We start from the raw sequence: 16,623 nt of genomic DNA, 5'->3' as shown, positions 1-16,623 counted from the left end.
TAACAATGAAGTACAAAGAAAGAAGCAACCGCATCTTGCTCCAATGGTTTGATAAACAAAACAAAATTTCATTTTGGCTTTTCGGCACCAATGGATCTTTGCTTTTTATGAAGTTTGTGCACTTGGTGTCAAATTAGTAAGTGAGTTGATGTTGTATATTCTTCCTAATGCACCTTCATGAGTTGAGTGTTAAGTCCAGTGACATTATATTACTGTGTTTTTCTTCATGATAAACCTATAAATCACAAGTCTTGCAGCTCCATCTTGGAGAAACAAGTGGGCTTGATTGCTTGTCCATGAGGTCAACTGCAAAGAAAATAAGATATTTCTTGCACCCCACCTTTCTTCTGTAATGGTCTCAAATTTTTATTCCTGACAGAGGATTACATGTGTGTAAATTTTAAAAACAAATAAACCCCTGTTCGCTACAAAAATCATCTCAAATCATGTGCTCGAATACCCATTGAGTTGGTGATAAGCCATAATAGATATGAAACATGCCATGCCTAACTAAATGATTGTGAATTCAAACAATTCATATAAAACAGCCTTTGGTAGAAAAATTATACTCATCTTTGAATGCTACTTATTACACTGATGGTAAGGATTCAATTCTATCTCCATAATTTGGTGAAACAGATTACAGCTCAGGATAAAAGAATGTCAGGTTATCCCCTCACCACTGACCATCAGATGCACAAGTGCCCTTGGATTTTGGTTTTTGGACCATCAAGGGTCTCTGATGCGCTAAGATATGAGTGGTGTTTTGAATTCCAGCTTCATAATCTGCAAGACCCCTGCAGATTATATTTCACACTTTTACCGCACGTGGGCGGGGAACTCCAAATTCTTCAGTGATGTAAAACCTCCATCCACCACCAGATTATGCCCATTAATATACTTGGCATCCCCAGACACAAGATAGAGTGCAGCATTGGCTACATCACTAACTTCACAGTTTGCTCCCTGCAGTACACCAGCTTTGTGTACTATCTCCACAAGCTTCCTATCATCAATCCCAGAATAAATCTGTCTCATTTCTTGCATCACAAATGCCGTGGGGATTGCGAAAGGTGATATGCAATTGACCCTAATACCGTACTTGCACAGCTCAGCCGCAACAGACTTCACAATTCCTGCAACAGCAGACTTGGAAATGGAATATGTGTGCTGTGCTAGCCCACCCATTAGACCTGTAATGCTCGCCGTGCATAGAATGGAACCACTTTGACGTGGAATCATCACACGGGATGCATGTTTTATTCCTGCAACGACTCCTCGCACATTAATTTCCATGACTCGATCAAATGCTGCAAGGTCGAGGTCAACAATGCTTGGGGGAGTGTTGCAGGCTATCCCAGCATTGTTGTACATGATGTCAAGCCAACCATGTCTGGAGACAGTGAAGTCAACTGCATTAGAGACATCGGATTCTTTAGTGACATCACATGGAATGAAGGTGGCATGTGGCCCAAGTTCCTTTGTAGTGACTTGGCCAAGCCTGTGGTCGATATCAGCAATCACCACCTTGGCACCATTGTTGACGAATTTTGCAGCAGTAGCTTTTCCTATACCAGTCGCTGCACCCGTTATAAGAGCTACCTTGCCTTCCAGTCTGCTTAATTTGTCGGCACAAAAATAGATTCTAATTATTTTATTGTTAGATGTCCATGATTTGCGCCATTATCACTGTATTTTCCATTCCAGTTCCAATTCCTAAGAAGGATTCCAGACATCCAAACAACACCTAAGAGAATTATCAGAAAATATACTAGCCCAGCAGAAAAAAAAAACAAAAATTTAGATCTGCCCACACAATTAATATTTAGCAGCAAGCTAAGCAGAGTAACAAATGCCAAAATTATGTAGCAAGTGATGCAGCCTAGCACCTACTCTGTGACATCAGTTGGGTTTTTTTTTGAAAAAAAATTTTATTTCTTTTTGAAGGGGGAGATGAAAGAATAATGATAAAATCTGAAAATTGTGGGGAGGGACAGAGGAGGGAGCATTAAACACACCTTCCTGCCTGGGTAGACAGATCTCTCATGAGGCTCCCTGTAGCAAGCAAAGCTCTTGACATAGAGACAGTTTTCCTGCCAGGCCTGAAAATGGGAAGCAACCCATGTAAGGGAGAGAGAGAGAGAGAGAGAACATATTCTAAGCTTTGGGGAAGAAGGACAAGAGCAGCTTAGTGATTAAAAACGAAGTTAAAGAAACCAACCATATTAGAACATTAAACATGTTTTCCTGCAGAAGGAGAGACGAAGGGAGGGAGTGAGGGTTGGAATTCCTCTCTTTAGCTTTTGCTTGATGAGGAACTAGGAATCCAAACACATGGTCTAGAAAATAAATAAATAAATGTAAGCTTGGAAGTGGGGCCCGGGGGGGAGGGGTTGGGGTTGTAAGCATGAAGTCTGCAACTTGCCAATTAAAATTAACAGTCGCCCTAGATTTCCTTTTTGACGCATAGTAGGCTATGACAGACAGAAGATAGCCCCACTACTTGGATTGAACCTTTACCCACTACATGAAAACGCTTTAGCCAGTGAAAACTTTTGATGGTCATGTTGTTAATTGGGTAGGCAAACAAGCCCCATAGTCTTACGGCTATGGCTGCCTCTAGAGACACCTCCATCGCATGGCATGACAATCTCCCCTGAAAATCCTTTGATGAAGGGCATGAAGCCAAACAAAAGCCGGGCCAGTTTCACTTTTCCCTGTTTGGTTTACGGAATTAAAGGTGGAATGGAATCAAATTTTATCATTATTCTAGTTTAAATGGGCTAAAATTCATTTAGATTCCATGAAATCAAACTCATTTTATAATAAAAGATATTATAAAACAACAAAAAATAGTAGTAATAATAACTATTATTATTATTATTATTTTTTTTTTATGATCCACAACTCTAACTTGAGTGAGCTCTTTGAACCTATACAAGCAGCATCAAATCAAGGATGAAAATATTGTTGCTTGCCCGTTGACACGTATCTATTAATTCACTAAGTAAATCACAATTAGAGAATCAAACTTGGAACCTTGGATCACAAAAGTCTAACTTTGTCCTTACCACTCGTGCAAACCTAGTTAGACAATAATTATTATTACTATTACAACAAAAATAATAATAACTATAAATAATTGCAATAACAATATATAAAAATGATAATAACAACAAGAATAATATTAATAATAAAAATTATTTTGAAGGTAATAATTATAATAAAAATAATAATAACAACTAATAATAATTACAATAAAAATAATATTTCTTATTATAAAATAATGAAAACAACACGAACAATAACAATAATAATTAAATTACTATTATTTTAAGCACAATAGTTATTATAAAAGTAATAAAAACAAAAATAATAATTACACTAATAATAATCTCTATTATAAAAATAATAACAAATAATAATAATCTAACAAAAACAACCAAAAATAATAATACTAAGCATTATTATTATAAAAATAATAACTAACAATAATTACAATAAAAATAATATTATTATTATAAAAATTATAATGACAATAATAATAAAAATAATAATAATAATAATAATAATAATAATAAAGGAAAATTTATATTAATTATTATTTTAAAGATGATAATTACTGTAAAAATAGCTAAAAATAACTACAATAACAATAATATTTTTTATCATAAAAATAATAATAACTATAACAACAACAAAAAAAACAAAAACCAAAAAAGCAAAAAATAAAAATTATTATTTTAAGGATAATAATTATTATAAAATAAAAAAAATAACAACAATAAAAAATTACAATAACATTAATAGTAATCAATATTTAAAATAAAAATAAATAATAATTACAAAATTAAATATATATATATATATATATATATATATATATATATATATATATATATCAGGTGTAGTATACTAAATGTTGGGAAGAAATTGAAACTGAATCCTACAATTATTTCATGTTTCTAACCAAGCAAAATAATTACATTCTAAAAATAATTCCATTTATGTTTTGATGCCATTCATCCTTCAATTTCTTTTTTACTTCTACTTTATTTTGCAAATCAAACGGTGGATTATTCCTCTTATTTTCTCTATATTGTCTTCGTTATGTAATGCCCATGCTAAGGCCAAAGGCTCCTATCATGGTATCAAGCAGGATGATTAGGTTGGTCCTATTACAAATAATGATTCAAAATTTTGGGTGATTTAAAAATATAATTTATTTTAAAATAAAATTGCTTAGATTTTATAATTACAAAACTAATTACGTATTTTATAATAAATATGAATGTTTTTTGTTACTCTTATACTTTGTTTTTTAAGCAAAAAAGGAAAAGGGAAAAACATGAAGGGGCGGCACAACAGAGCTCATCGATGAATGACTTATATTCGTCGATGAGTGGACAGTAATGAGTCATCAATGAAGGTTTTGTGATTGTCAATGAGAAAGTACCGAGAGCAGGAAAATTTCAAAGTTCTGGACTCATGGACGAAAGCCTATTCTCGTTGACGAATCGTCTTTTGGGGATCATCGACGAAGCCCTGTACTGCGAGTAGTTTTTCTGAATTTTGAATTTTGAACGTTAGGTGATTGGGTAAACGGAGGGAAACCTTTGATGAACTTCTATATATGTTATTCTGGGCATATATTGAAGAGAGTGATCATTTTTTAGAAGTGTATTGTGTACATTGTGATTTCCATAGTGAAATTTGTGTGTAATTACTTCCGTGGATGTAGACTTTGCCGAACCACGTAAATCTTTGTGTTGTTCTTGTTCTTGTTGTGTGTTATTTATTTGTTGTTGTTTATTCTGCTGTGCATCGTGTATCTTCATTATTCGATCCATATCTCAACAAATTTGTATCAGAGCGATTGTTGTTATGGCATCGGGATCATCTTCTGCAAGATTTGACGTCGTCAAATTTGATGGAGCCGGAAACTTCGATTTATGGCAGAGGAGAGTGAAGGACATTCTTGTGCAACAAAGAATGGCTAAGGCTTTGCTTGATATTCAATTGGAAGTAATGGATGAGGCAACATGGGTAGATTTGAAAGCAAAGGCAGCGTCTACAATACGCTTGTGTTTAACCGACGAAGTTCTCTATTGGGTGAGGGAGAAGGATTCTCCGGTGGCTATCTGACAAAAGTTAGAAAGTCAGTACATGTCTAAATCTCTCAATAACAAACTTTTTCTTAAGCGGCGTTTATATTGACTTAAGATGGTTGAATGATCAAGTCTAGATCAACACATCAATGTTTTTAACCAAATCATAAGTGATTTGATGAGGGTTGATGTGAAGTTTGATGAGGATTATAAGGCTTTGATACTGTTAAATTCTTTGCCCTTGACTCATACTTATGAAAATCTTATGACCACTCTTATGTGGGGAAAAGAAACTCTTGATCTGGAAGAGAGTGTCTTGTTAAATTTTCATCAAAGGTTGAAGATATGTTGTAACACACCGGAAAATGATATGCTTGAGAATGTAAAATTAATTAATTAATTAATTAAAAATTATAATTAAATTAAGTTAAATTAAATTAAATTAAGTTAAAAGAAATTAATTAATTAATTAGTTAATTGATTAATTAAATAAATAAAAGTATCATGATATATATACATAAACTAATTTAATATTATAAACATATAGATATATACATATACAAAGGAATCCTAAGGATTTAATTTGGAATCTCACCTTTGCAATTGCACACTGCACACGCCCCAGAAGCCTCCCTCTCTCAACGTCTCTCTTCTCATCTTCTCTCCCACTCTCCTCAATTTATCGGCAAATATTCGGCCAATCGAAAATCGAAAAATACCACTGGGCTCTATTTTCCGTCACCGACATTTCTACTGGAGTGGATTTGTCGTAGGAACGATGTAGACATATCTCCTAGGGTAAGGTAAATTTTCACTCTTACCTCCATTTTTCTTAAATCTTAAGCCGAATTGACGATCGAACACCACCACAAGAATCTAGGGATGATTCTCTACAAAGCGGAGCAGATTTCTTATAGGGTTGTCGTAGGCATAGCCCCAAAATTAGGATAAGGGGGTTATTTAGAGATTAGTTTTTAATTAATTATTGTAGATTTGGAAATGTTAAAATATTGGGTATTTTGGGATTGAACTAGGGTTATTGAATTCAGGGTTCAAGTGAGTGTCGTGGGTATGATTTTGGGATCCCTGTAGGCGTAGTTTCGGAAATCAGGTAAGGGGAATAAATTATAACAATTATTTTGGAAAATACTAAATGAATTATTTTGTGAAAATGGAATATGATGAGTTACGTGAAAAATTAGTATATTGTGAGTATTAGACAAAAGTTGTGTGGCATATGACGTATATTGAAAATGTGAAATATAGTGATGGATGATTTTTGAGAAAATAATGAAATGACAATTATTGATATGTTAATGGAAAATGATGAAATTTGGAATTTATATGTGAATAGAAATGATTTCTATGAAAATGAGAATGTGTGAACTACTAATATGGGTATTTTGAGAAATATTGAAACACGTGAATTATGATATATGCTAGTATGTGAATGAAATGAAGATATGCTTTATTGAGAAATATTAAAACGAGGATATATATTGAAGAGTATTTTCTGAAAATGATGAAATATGTAGTATAGAAATGTTTTACTGGGAAATGTTTAATAATGTGAAATGAGATATATATCATATTTCATCATTTTTAAAAAAATACTATTCAATAAAGAAATATGCAGTATAGAAATGATGAAATATGCAGTATAGAAATGTTTTACTGGAAAATGTTGAATAATATGAAATGAGATATATATATATATATATATATATATATATATATATGTATTATTATGAAATGAATTTTGAAATGTGAATATTAAAAATGGGAATATTGTAATGTAAATTCTGCAATATAAATATTGAAATGTGGAAATTGAAATATGAACATTGCAAAGTGCGAAAGCTGCAATGGGATCATTGAAATATAATTGATGAAATACCAATACCGCATAATGATTGCGAGTATGTGGTAATGATAATTCTGACGGATGGTTATAGAAACCCTAATGATGAGTTGTGATATTGAGCACGGTACCGTTGCTAGTGGTGTTAGTGCAACCACACAGACTCGTGGAGCGTGTGGCATGACAGTCAACTGAGTTGTTTAGTAGAATTGTTGTGCCCCCTGAGTCCGAATCAAGGCTATAGGCTGGCCAGTGGTACTATAGATACGAGATATATGATATGATATTTTGATCTAACTGGGTCGGCCCACCGTGGTTAGATCCAGCTTTCAGGCCGCACAACCTCGACCATGGGGGGAAGCATAGCGTAGAATATGGAGTGAGACCTCGACCATGGGGTGAAACATGGCGTAGCAAATATCCTCACAACAGCCATAAGTTACAAACACGGTTATATTGGCTACCAAGGACACTCATGAGTTAGATGAAAATGGAAATGAAACGAAAATGGAATTGAAATGAAAATGGAAACGAGGAAGAAATTAAGAAATAAAATACCGTGAATTAATAAAATAAATAATTAAAGTGAAGTAAAACACATAGCCTGAGAGGTTACTGAGTTAGGTGAGTGCCCTAATAAGTATCAGTTGTAGCCGAACCCGAGTTATTCAGGTAAGAATACAAACGATATCAGAGCAGAAGGAAGCTGCTTGTATGGGCGGGTAAGCTTCCCTATTCTCAGAAACTTTGCTGGTAAACATGGGTTGTGTGTGAATGAATTTGGAAATGAAATTAAAAGTTTATGAAAGCTTGTATTTTATATCTATATGATTATGAGCATATATGTCAATGTATTTTCTCAAATGAATTGATGATTTGAAAAGTAAAATATGTTATAACAGAACTCATATTGCCACACACTGTAAATAATTTATTTTGTCTTACTGAGATGTGTCTCACCCAAATATCTAAATATTTCAGGAAGTTGTGACAGAGCAGATGATAGAGTTCCGAGATAGTGGGGAGTCGGTACCTTGATATACAGGGTGAGTGCTTTGAACCAGGGATGTGTGTGTTTCCCTAGGATGTTTTGCTTTTGGGGAATGTGTTAAACATATATGTAGATATGGATGATTTAGTATTCTGGGTAATTTTATTTTGTATGGTATGTATATTATGTCTTTCGCTGTTAGGTTAATATAAATAAAATGTCTGTTTACCCGGTACCCAATGTGGGTCGGGTCATGTGAGTGGTATCAGAGTTGTTGACGTGGCCGATGTGATGTTTGATGTTTATAATTTAATTATTACTGATGATTTTATTTATAAAAAAAGGGTATGAAAATCAAGATGTCACAGTTTGGTATCAAAGCCTAGGTTGCCAATTTCTACAGACTTTAGTAAACAGCGGAATACAATACGAGAACATAGGAATGGATTGTGAGGAGAATAAAAGATGGGTGGTGTGAGATATGAATCAGTTAATGTTAGAGGATGAGATTGGGAATTTAGGGTTCTCTCTTGCGGCCTAGAGGCAAGAGTTCCATGATTGTTTCTGTGTTTTTCCTGGGGTGACGATTTTAGGAAAACCATGGTACTATCGCCAGTTCTTGTTTCTGAGTGGTAGGACTGAATTGGAATTGAGGATGTTATGATGAATGGTTATAGAAGAATGTTTCATGAGTTATAGTTTGATAAGTGTATTGGTTGCGTGATAGTAATTGAGTTTTGAGACTAGTTTTTCCTTTTTCAGGTTAAACCCCGAGAATAACAACGTAAATACTAAAAGTAGTGGTAACGAGGGGACTTCCGGCATAGGTGGCAGTGACCTCGAATAGGTGTTGTGTAGTGCAGGCTAGCAGGTCATGGCAGGGATTGTGTGGAACTATGGGCAGACAGAACTACCCACCAGCTGCCCCGGGCTGCACTGTCGAGCAATTTATCTACATGAATCCCTCGACTTTTACGGGGAGATCCAATCAAATCATTGCGAAGGAATGGATCCAAGAGATGGAAGATATATTAGTAAGTCTATGTTGTGCAGATGAGCAGAAAGTTTTGTATGCAGTTTTGAAAATGACTGGGGAGGCCAAGCGTTGGTGGATGTTGGTCAAACTACTTGAAGAACAAAGGCCAGAACCAACAATCCTGATATGGAACTGTTTTAAGGAAATTTTCTATAATCAATACATTCACTCTTCTACCAGAGATGCCCAAGCGGAGGAGTTTATGAACATGAACCAGAGGAAGAGATTTATGCCTCCTGAATTTCAGGCAAGTACCATTCAGAGGACTTGGAGTAGACATGGTGGCAATATAGGCCAGAGCCAGGGAATGGGAGACCGAGTGGTACAGGGTAGGTCGATGCCCCCTCTTTGTTATGCTACAAGAGACACCTGGGAGAGTGCTGGGTTAGAGAGATGGAATGTTATCGATGTCGCCAACCTGGCCACATGGCGAGAGATTGTCGAGCACCACCAGTTTTTGCACCTATTCCTAGATCATACCAAGGGGGTCGCTAGGAACCTTGAGGTGGATAGTAAAGGAATACCACCCTAGCGCAAGTCTATGCGTTGACGTTGAGAGATGTTAAGGCGGCAGGAGATGTTGTGACAGGTAATGTTTCAATTCTGTCATATAAAGTTGCTACCTTGTTTGATTTAGAGGTGACTCATTCTTTTATCGCCTGTGAATTTGTTAAATTTTGTGGGATAGAAATTCATCTGTTAGGTATCAGTTTGTCAATGTCTTCGTCGACTGGGGCAGTAGTGTTGTTTAGGAAGGTACTCAAGAACTGTCTAGTTTGTATTCAGGGGAGGTCTTTACCAACTAATTTTGTAATTTCAAATCTGTATAGGTTCGAGGTAATTCTGGGGGATGGACTGGCTAGCTGCTAACTATGCCAGAATAGACTATTATCAAAGAAAGATTGTATTCAGACCTCTAGAAGGACGGGAGTATAGATTTGTGGGGTCATATGTGCACCACACCACAATTGTTATCTGCCATTCAGGCGAGGAGATTGTTATTAGAGGGTTGCTAGGGATATTTGGATTGTGTGAAGGAAGTATCAGAAGGGGAATTAAGATTAGAGGATATCCCAGTAGTGAGGGATTTTCCTGATGTATTCCCTGAGGATTTGCCGAGACTACCTCTTGAACGTGAGGTAGAATTTGCTATTGATCCAATTACAGGGACAACCCCAAATTCTAAAGCGTCGTATAAAATGGCACCCGCATAACTAAAACAGTTAAAGGAACAGTTGCAGGAATTGTTGGATAAGGGGTTTATCGGACCCAATGTGTCACCCTAGGGAGCACCAGTATTGTTTGGGGAGGACAAAGATGGGTCATTGAGAATGTTTATCGGCTACATATTTTCATATTTCCATAATTCGGCCAAAATAGTGGGGACAGTTTAATCCTAAAATTAAGATGCCCATAAGAATGTAAGATACTATGTGGGCAACAATTGGACTCCTATGTTCTATGGAAATTCTTTATTCCCTGGAAAGTGATGTTGTCACCATAAGCTGAAAACAAACATGAGAACAAGATGTCATGGACATCACATTGCCAAGTCTTCTGAAGGGTCTTATGGATCAAATAACACCTAATAGAATCATCTTTAGCAACTTACCTAGGAAAAAGAAATTCATAATGATACTCAGACCATTAGCAATCTGCTATCTAGAAGGAAAACCATACATGCTAGGACTTGGAAATTTATCTTTTTGCTCTAACCTGTGCGAATCTTACTTGGCAATGTGACACCAATTTAACTACTTAGGCATCGACTCGATTGAGATTTGATTTGTATACAACCTAATGTGGAATCTTCTATTGTTGTCTGCAATTGATTGTGGCTTTTGAAGCCATCTTCAAAATCTTATTCTATCGTAAGCAACTCTCTAGTACAAATAAATGTCACATTTTCCTTCCTGATCCATTTCTCACAAGATTTATGCCACCAGACAATGTCCAATCACTAATTATAGTTGACTAAACAACTTAATCTGTATTGAATTTTACGTCAGAAAACCAAGACACGTGTTTATTGCATATTTGTCCAGCCACTGGAGCAAGATCAAGGTTGGCTTGAGTCAATATAGCAGGACTTAGACTTGCCATAATTGCAGTCCATGTTTTTCATTGAGGATATTTTCCGACTATGTTTTGATATTCAATGTGTGCTGCTATAGGTTAGAAGTTGAGTCCTAAAAAATTGTTTAAAGCAACGAAAAAAAAAATCTAGGAACCAATTTGGTAGGAAAATGATACCTTACCTTGATTTAAAAGTGTAAGCCTGTGCATTAGTTTGGCATTGAAAAGAAATTGGGTGATTAGAATTCTAGGGAATGTTTGTAAGTTCATATAATTTTTACTCAAACAAATTACAAAGTTATGGTGAGAGTTTTGAAGTGCCTTTTATAGAATTGATCTAACGGGTAAATGATTACACATCCTAATCTGACATGTCCCAACAGGTATGGTTCTTGATGAGTGTGAGGCACTATTGCAAGTTCTCTATTTAAAGATGAGGCTAACCATTGGTGGTTATCTATTGATCATACACCTAGTTGTTTGTTTTTAAAAGAAAATAGTACTCAGAGATCCAAATGGAGTGAAGGTTTTCTTTCCAACTAACAAGCTCTCATATTTGACATCTTGAGAGCTTGTGAAAGGATAGAATTTGGGCAGATGTCTGGGATTTTTAGTAGCAATGAAAGAAATATACGAGTTAACGAATCCCAAACTTCTTTACCCTTAGGTGATGAATTTTTAGATATTTTTCCCAAATGATTTATCGGGGCTATCTCCAAGAGGAGATTGAATTTAATATTGGTTTGATGCTAGGAACGAAGCCTATGTCAACTACTTCATATGGAATAACATTAACTAAACTAAGGCAGTTAGGGTGCAACTAGAAGATTTTCTCAACAAGAATTTTGTTTGACCTAGTATATTATTATACATTGCACATGTGTTATTTACTAAGAAATATAATGGGATCTTGAGGTTATTCATTAATCATTGGAAGTTGAATCACGTTACATTAAGAATTGGTATCAACTTCCAAGGATTGGTGGATTATTTGATTAATTGGTAGAATCCCAAAATTTTTTAAGAATGATTTTTAATTAAATTACCACTAATTAAGATTTGGGAATTACACATCCCAAAGACAGAATTGGGTACACAGGAAGATCGCTATAAGCTTCTGGTGTTATTAATTGGGGTTACAAAATGCACCTTACATTTTCATAGATATAATGAATCAAGATCTTCAACCATCCTTGGATCAATTCATTATAATTTTATGGATGATTTTTGGGGTATTCAAAGACTCAAGAAGAGCATGAACAATATATGTGATTAATTTTACAAACATTATGAAAGCATCAGTTATATGCTAAACAAGAGATGTGGGTTATGGACAACTAATACAAAATCTTTGGATCATGTCATACTCAAAGGATAATTATCTATTGATTCTTCTAAGGTTATGTTGATGTTAGATCTTTGGAAGACTAGAGTTGAAAATTGAACTTGTTGAGTGTTGGTGCTAAAGCAAGGTGTATTAGGACAAAATGTATAATCCATCGATTTATATTAGTTACCAATTTTAATAGAATTGTTTAAAGGATTAACTCAAAACTTGTTAGGTTAACAATGGATTTTACTTGGAGTTGTATTCAATAAATTTCGATGACGAAATTTTTATAAGAAGGGAAGAATGCAACAACCCAAAAAATTATATGCTTGGGAATGTAAAATAAATAAATAAATTAATTAATTAAAATTTAAATTATGTTAAATTAAATTAAATTAAGTTAAAAGAAATTAATTAATTAATTAGTTAATTAGTTAATTGATTAATTAAATAAATAAAAGTATCATAATATATATATATATATATATATATATATATATATATGTAAAGGAATTCCCATGAAGTTACCTGAGGATTCAATTTGAAATCTCACCTTTGTAGTTGCACACTGTGCACGTCCCAGAAGCCTCCCTCTCTCAGCATCTCTCTTCTCGTCTTCTCTCCCACTCTTCTCAATTTCTCGGCAAATATTTGGCCGATCAAAAATCGAAAAATACCACTAAGCTCCATTCTCCGCCACCGACATTTCTATCGGAGCGAATTTGTCGTATGAGTGACGTAAGCATATCTCCTGGGATAAGGTAAATTTTCACTCTTACCTCCACTTTTCTTAAATCTTAAGCTGAATTGACAATCAAACACGATCACGAGAATCTAAGGATGATTCTTTACAAGTTTAGCGGAGCGAATTTCTTGTGGGGTCGTCGTAGGCATAACCCCAAAATTAGGATAAGGGGATTATTTAGAGATTAATTTTTATTTAATTATTGTAGATTTTGAAATATTAAAATATTGGGTATTTCGGGATTGAACTAGGGTTGTTAAATTCAGGGTTCGGGTGAGCGTTGCAGGTATGATTTCGAGATCCCTGCAGGCGTAGATCAAGAAATCAGGTAAGGGAAATAAATTATAGCAGTTATTTTTTAAAATACTGAATGAATTATTTTGTGAAAATGGAATATGATGAATTGCGTGAAAAATTAGTATATTGTGAGTATTAGACAAAAGTTGTGTGGCATATGACGTATATTGAAAATGTGAAATATAGTGATGGATGATTTCTGAGAAAATAATGAAATGGCAATTATTGATATGTTAATGGAAAATGATGAAATGTGGAATTTATATGTGAATAGAAATGATTTTTATGAAAATGAGAATGTGTGAACTACTGATATGGGTATTTTGAGAAATATTGAAACACGTGAATTATGATATATGCTAATATGTGAATGAAATAAAGATATGTTTTATTGAGAAACATTTAAACGAGGATATATATATATATATTGAAGAGTATTTTATGAAAAATGATGAAATATGTAGTATAAAATTGTTTTATTGGGAAATGTTGAATAATGTGAAATGATATATATATATATATATATATATGTATTATTATTAAATGAATTTTGAAATGTGAATATTAAAAATGGGAATATTGCAATGTAAATTCTGTAATATAAATATTGAAATGTGGAAATTGAAATCTGAACATTGCAAAGTGCGAAAGCTGCAATGAGATCATTGAAATATGATTGATGAAATACCAATACCGCATAATGATTGCGGGTATGTGGTAATGATAACCCAGACGGATGGTAATGGAAACCCTAATAATGGGTTATGATATTGAGCACGGTACCGTTGCTAGTGGTATTAGTGCAACCACACAGACTCATGGAGCGTGTGGTGTGATAGTCGACTGAGCTGTTTAGTAGAGTTGTTGTGCCCCTTGAGTTTGGATCAGGGCTATAGGCTGGTCAATCGTACTACAGATACGGGATATATGATATGATATTTTGATCTAACCGAGTCGGCCAACCGTGGTTAGATTCAGCCTTTGGGCCGCACAACCTCAACCATAAGGGGATGCATGGCGTAGAATATGGAGTGAAACCTCGACCATGGGGTGAAGCATGGTGTAGGAAATATCCTTAGGGCAGCCATAAGTTACATACATGGGTATATTGGTTACCAAGGACACTCATGAGTTAGATGAAAATGGAATTGAAATGAAAATGGAAACGAGGAAGAAATTAAGAAATGAAATAGCGTGAGTTAATAAAATAAATAATTAAAGCAAAGTAAAACACACCGCTTGAGAGCTTACTGAGTAAGGTGAGTTCCCTAATAAGTATCAGTTGTAGCTGAACCCTAGTTATTTAGGTAAGAATACAAACGATATCAGAGTAGAGAGAAGCTGCTTGTATGGGCAGGTAAGCTTCCCTATTCTCAGAAACTTCGCTGGTAAACATGGGTTGTGTGTGAATGAATTTGGAAATGAAATTAAAAGTTTAAGAAAGCTTGTGTTTTATATCTATATGATTATGAGCATATGTTAATGTATTTTCTCAAATAAATTGATGATTTGAAAAGTAAAATATGTTATAATGGAACTCATATTGCCACACACTGTAAATAATTTATTTTGTCTTACTGAGATGTGTCTTACCCAAATATCTAAATATTTCAGGAAGCTGTGACAGAGTAGATGATAGAGCTCCGAGATAGTGGGGAACTGGTACCCTGATATACAGGGTGAGTGCTTTGAACCAAGGATTTGTGTGTTTCCCTAGGATGTTTTGTTTTTGGGGAATGTGTTAAACATATACGTAGATATGGATGATTTAGTACTCTGGGTAATTGTATTCTGGATGGTATGTATATTATATCTTCCACTGTTAGGTTAATATAAATAAAATGTTTGTTTACCTGGTACCCAATGCGGGTCGGGTCGTGTGAGTGGTATCAGAGTTGTTGACGTGGCCGATGAGATGTTTGACGTGTATGATTTAAATATTATTGATGATTTTATCTTTAAAAAAATGGTATGAAAATTGGGACGTCACATATGTGATGAAGAGAAGGACTTGTGGTAAAGGGTAATAATAAGTGAGGCAAAGGAAAGTTTAAGAATGGGTCTAGTCAGAAATCATCCCGAAATCAATACAAGAAGAAGAAGGAAATTCGGTGTTATAAATGTGGTAAAAAGGGGCATGTGAAGCCGGAGTGTCCGGATTGGAAGAAAGTAAATGCTAAAAAGCATGAGGAGATTTCAAAATCTGTGAATGTTGTTCAAGAAGAAGATTCAATGGACAGTGATGTTCTATCAGTTTCAACGGGGTCGAATAATCTAACGGACTCTTGGATACTTGACTTGGCATGTTCTTATCACATGACTCCAAACAAGGAGTGGCTTAGCACTTACAAGTTAGTGAATTATGGATCAGTTCTTATGGGTAATGATGCTTCTTGCAAGATCGTTGGCATAGGAAATGTAAAGATAAAGATGTTTGATGGTGTTGTAAGAACATTGTGTAATGTAAAACATATACCTGAGTTGAGAAAGAGTTTAATATCTATTGACACTTTGGATTGTAATGGCTTCAATTATAAGTCCAAAGGTGGAGTCTTGACGGTATGGAAAGGTAATCTGACTATAATTAAATGGCAGAAACTGGATGAGAATATTTACACATTGTAGGGAACTACCGTTGTAGGTGGAGTTGCAATTATGGATGCTAAATCAGATGAGACTGTCTTGTGGCATATACACCTTGGGCATATATAGGAACACGACATGAAGGAACTACACAAGTGGAAACTATTGAAGGGTTTGAAATCATGTCAATTGGAATTTTGCAGGATATGTGTTCTTGGAAAACAAAATAGGGCAAAGTTTAGACCAGCTATTCACAAGACAAAGGGTATTCTTGACTATGTACATTCAGATGTTTGGGGCCCAGTTAGAGTTGCATCAAAGGGTGAACATATGTATTATATGAGTTTCATTGATGATTACTCACAAAAGGTCTGGGTTTACTTCATGCGTCACAAATCAGATATGTTTGCCGAGTTTAAGATTTGGAAGGCTGAAGTGGAGAACCAAATGGGGAGGAGAATCAAATATTTAAGGTCAAATAATGGGACCAAGTATACTGATTCTTGGTTTATGGAGTTTTGTGCAGACACCTCAACAAAATGGTGTACTAGAACGGATGAACCGAACTCTTGCTGATAGAGCTTGGTGTCTCAAAT

General features: G+C 34.7%; 1 protein-coding gene across 1 annotated transcript; it reads right to left on the bottom strand.

Moving 5' to 3' along the window:
- Nucleotides 1-550: 550 nt before the first annotated feature.
- Nucleotides 551-2,360, bottom strand: LOC131156528 (secoisolariciresinol dehydrogenase). The gene is made up of 3 exons (XM_058110293.1): nucleotides 2,222-2,360; nucleotides 2,019-2,102; nucleotides 551-1,615 (listed from the first exon to the last, which is right to left on the bottom strand). The coding sequence occupies exons 1-3, from the start codon at nucleotides 2,239-2,241 to the stop codon at nucleotides 820-822; spliced, it is 900 nt and encodes a 299-aa protein (XP_057966276.1). The 5' UTR covers nucleotides 2,242-2,360; the 3' UTR covers nucleotides 551-819.
- Nucleotides 2,361-16,623: the final 14,263 nt, after the last annotated feature.

The sequence above is a fragment of the Malania oleifera genome, chromosome 5, assembly GCF_029873635.1.
Source record: "Malania oleifera isolate guangnan ecotype guangnan chromosome 5, ASM2987363v1, whole genome shotgun sequence".
NCBI lineage: Eukaryota > Viridiplantae > Streptophyta > Magnoliopsida > Santalales > Ximeniaceae > Malania > Malania oleifera.
This window is presented reverse-complemented; position numbering and strand designations above follow the sequence as displayed.